Here is a 3,966-nt window from a genome sequence, read left to right as displayed (position 1 = left end):
TATGTGGATGAGGCACATTTTGGAAAGTTTGAAGATGGAAATCTTAGAACCAATAAAGATTTTGTGTGATAGGACAAGTGCAATAAATATTTCTAAAAATCTTGTTTTGCACGCAAGGACTAAGCACATTGAATTGAAATATCACTTCTTGAGGGAAAAATTTCAAAGTAAAGATGTTATCTTGGAGCATGTTTCTACCAAGAAGCAGCTTGCAGATATCCTTACCAAACCTCTACCAAAGACCACTTTCGAGTATCTTAGAAGTCAATTGGGGGTTGTCCCTCTTCATGAAGTTAGTTGACCATGATGCTGATTGCATCAGTCCCTAAACCACTTGCAAAATTTTACATGGATTGATGAAGAAGTGAATGTATTCTACAGGGGGGGCATCAAGTTGCAAAATGATGTTGATGCATAGCGAGAGCAAAATTACATGTTTTACTTTCACTTTGGCATTGTTGTCAAAGGGGGAGAAGAATTATGTGATTGAGGAAAATAATTATGTGTCTGATTAGGTGAACCAATGGTAGGCTGAAGACAAACAAAGCAAGCTGAATAATTGGTAATGTAAAATAGGATTCCTATTCACCAATCTCAACAGCAATCAAAGGTGTTGATATTTGTATTGCCCTCAATGCCAAAGGGGGAGATTTTTGACATTTTGAGTTTGTTGGCATTTTGAGTTTTTTTGGCATTTTGTATAGAGATTGCATTAATGATATGTTGTAATTGATGTCAATTGAAATGGTAATGGTATTCATGTTATTACTGATATTGTTGTTTTTGATATTGGCTAGTAACCGGTAAGAAGAGCTTTGTGGAGGATGTTGTAAACTAGTATGTAAAGTTTGTGAGTTGAACCAGTGAACCGGTGTAAAGGGTTAAACCTTTCTATGTAATGTAAACGGTGAACCCTATCAACTGTTAAACTCTAACCAATCAAGTTTGATGGTTTATTATCTGATAAGCGGTAATGATGGAGACATGTGTGATCATTGTATGAGGATATGTTCAAATTGTTTTGGCACATTTTTTTTTGTCTAGGGAAGGAGCAAAGTGGATTCTATCTAATGCACAATGAGTGATGAGTTACAAAGTCCGATGAAGCAGTGATCATGGAGCAGTTGGAATTTTCTTGAAGAATGTGAAGAGGTTGTCATGATTTCTAATGGTCAAGATTGTATCGACTTGTTTGTAATCTCGCTAATGAGAATTAGGTTTGTGTTGTGTTATCGACCTAATTGATTTATATTTAAGGTCGATGAAGTTGTTTGTAAAGAGTGTTGGCAAGATTGATAGAAAACTGTTGAGTGTGTAGTTCCCTAACCAGTGAATGGATCTACACTTTGAGTGAAGGCAGATAGAAGCTTAGAAGGATCTGATCAAGAAAATGTAGTGCTACTCAGACAGATCAAGAAAACCTATTTTTTTTGTAACAATTACAATAGAAGTGAAATCCCTTAACCGGGTAAGCTCTAACAAGCTTGGTTACTCATTAAATCCTCTAACAAGGTGGTCGATTAGCTTGGATTCTTAAATCCTCCAGCGAGGTTACTCCTAACAGGGTATTGTGCTTTTCATCAAGGTATATTTGTAAATCCCTTAACCAGGTGATTCCTAACCGAAATTAGTTCTTAACAGGACTTATTGTAAAGCTTTAACAGGCTTGGCTCCTAACAGGGCAAACTTCAGAAGACTTTAGATAGCTATCCTTGTGAGTCTCATCTCACCGTGGTTTTTACCTATTTGGGTTTTCCACGTATAAAAAATTGTGTCAAGTGGTGAATGCTTTTGAGGTTGTGATCTTATTTGTTGATTTGGTTAACTTCTAATAAGGCATGCTAAGTAGAAGCATACAGAGTTGAATATGTTGAGTTATGATTAAGCATTGTTGATGTTTATAAGATTGAAGTTGTTTACTGTTAAAGTTGTCATAACATTTAAACCGATTGATGTCAAGTATTCTTATGAATATTGATCTTGACTGAGTTTGAGTTTGAGAAATTTGTATGTTTTTCAATATATTGATTCACCCCCTCTCAGTATTCTACCGAATACTTATTCTTTCATCATATCATCACACTCAACATGTTCATAAATATCTGTGAGTATAGTTGTTTGTAGATATGAAAATAATATTTACATTTGATGGCACTAGATATCCCTCAATATTTCTTTTAGCTTGCTTGATCAAGAAAACTACAAGATCTTCAACCAGACTTTCTAAACCCAAACAAAAACTTCATGAGCTCATCTCTACGAGAGATAAACTAACGAGAGTGGAAGATGACTTTATATGAGAGGATGTATGTGCAGGAAATAAAACGCTGAGAGATAAAGGATGACCATGTTTCTGCTCCAACATAAAACTACGATACTATTGATATCATCCTCCCCTCTTTGTTCTATGCTTAGCTTGATAGTAGAAGGATGATCATGTTTTTATCCAATCTAAATCAGCAAGATTTCTTTTGGTAAATAAATATAAACTTAAACATACAATTGAATTTGATTTTTCAAAATTTTGAACATTAAATTGAGAAAAAACTCATTTTTATCATTAAAAAGAAAATAATAAAATCAAAATGACATGAATCCATTTGTGTGTGATCCATGATAATTCAGAAATATCACTTAATATTCTCAAACTTTTGTACTATGCATGAGATCTATTTTAAAGAAGTTTCATATCGAAGAGAAAATTTTCATTCCTCGTGCTTTTAATTATAACAACCTACTTGTTTAATCTTTTAAAAGAATTCTTATATAACAATATAAAGGTGTCAATAGCAATAGAAATTGAGAACAGTTTGAATTTCCTAAAACTAACAAGGTGACCTTGTATTTCTGTTTAGTCATTCAAAGCATGGAAAACTCGTAAACATTAATGTGAAACAATTTTTTTTTTGTTAGATATATAAAACTTGCAGTGCTATTGCATCCATGGAATCAAACTGATGACTGTAATATATTTACTTGTGATCATGGTGAGAGGAGTGGGCAAGATGAGGATGGCGATGGTGGTGCAAAACCAGCTGTGCAGTTCTAGTAAAGTTCTGCAACTTACGAGTGGCCAAACACTTTGGACTTGGAGAATCTGTATGAAGTCTTATAGCGTCTCTCACATCATTACATTCAGCTGCACTTTTACAAAACTCTGCAAGCTCAAACAATTCTCTATCATCCAAATCACCATCAAATGGCTTAACCAAAATGCCATTCTCTGGTTGATATTTACACCTAGGATTAACATCAACCATAAAAACGTCCTTCCAATGCAAATCCCTAATCCTATGAGAAGGATTAATCTTGGTCAAATCTTTCACATAAACATAATCTAGGTGAGTGCACAAATCTCTATGCAAACGACCCTCTATAATGAAATCAATATCAAGTTTGTCTAGTATAAGATCTGCATATTTTTTCTGTGCATCTGTAAAAATAACAATTTTATAATTCTTAGCCAATTCAGCCAAGAAACTTTCCACGCCAAGCCTTTTCAAGACATAGTAAGGGACTATTTCTCCCAATCCAGTTGCAGTATCACGAATGAATGAAATAACAAAATCATGATATTGCAGAGGCTCATGGCTTGCCTTCACCAAAACATCAAACAATTCCAACACGATTATTTTCTTCCCACTACAATGGGGGGCTAATTCCTTAACATTATAGCTTCCATTCAAAGCCTCATATGTCCTTATGGTGTCCTTCACGTCACTACACATTACTGCTATTTTACAAAAATCTATGACCCTGAAAAGATCTCTGTCGGTAAGTTCGCCATAAAATGGGTTCACCGGGAAAGCATTTTTTGGCTGAGTTTATAGTTTTCTGGCTCATCGTCCACCATGACAACGTTCTTTAGATATCTTCCGAGCTTAGAAAGATCTTTGACGGGTACTCCTTGGGCTTCTATAGTGTAGGAGTCTCTGTAGAGTCTTAGATCTATTGTGTTATTAATGT

General features: G+C 34.7%; 1 protein-coding gene across 1 annotated transcript; it reads right to left on the bottom strand.

The window, feature by feature from the left end:
* Positions 1-2,972: 2,972 nt before the first annotated feature.
* On the bottom strand, positions 2,973-3,728 carry LOC131064521 (uncharacterized). The gene has a single exon (XM_057998668.2). The coding sequence runs from the start codon at positions 3,726-3,728 to the stop codon at positions 2,973-2,975; it is 756 nt and encodes a 251-aa protein (XP_057854651.1).
* Between the last annotated feature and the right edge of the window lie 238 nt (positions 3,729-3,966).

Source organism: Cryptomeria japonica, chromosome 4 (genome assembly GCF_030272615.1).
Source record: "Cryptomeria japonica chromosome 4, Sugi_1.0, whole genome shotgun sequence".
NCBI lineage: Eukaryota > Viridiplantae > Streptophyta > Pinopsida > Cupressales > Cupressaceae > Cryptomeria > Cryptomeria japonica.
The sequence above is the reverse complement of the archived record's forward strand: the minus strand, read 5'-3'. Positions and strand labels throughout refer to the sequence as shown.

What these genes read in the sequence shown, in the direction of transcription:
- LOC131064521 (XM_057998668.2), bottom strand. Translation starts at nt 3,728, where the DNA reads ATGTGTAGTGACGTGAAGGACACCATAAGGACATATGAGGCTTTGAAT.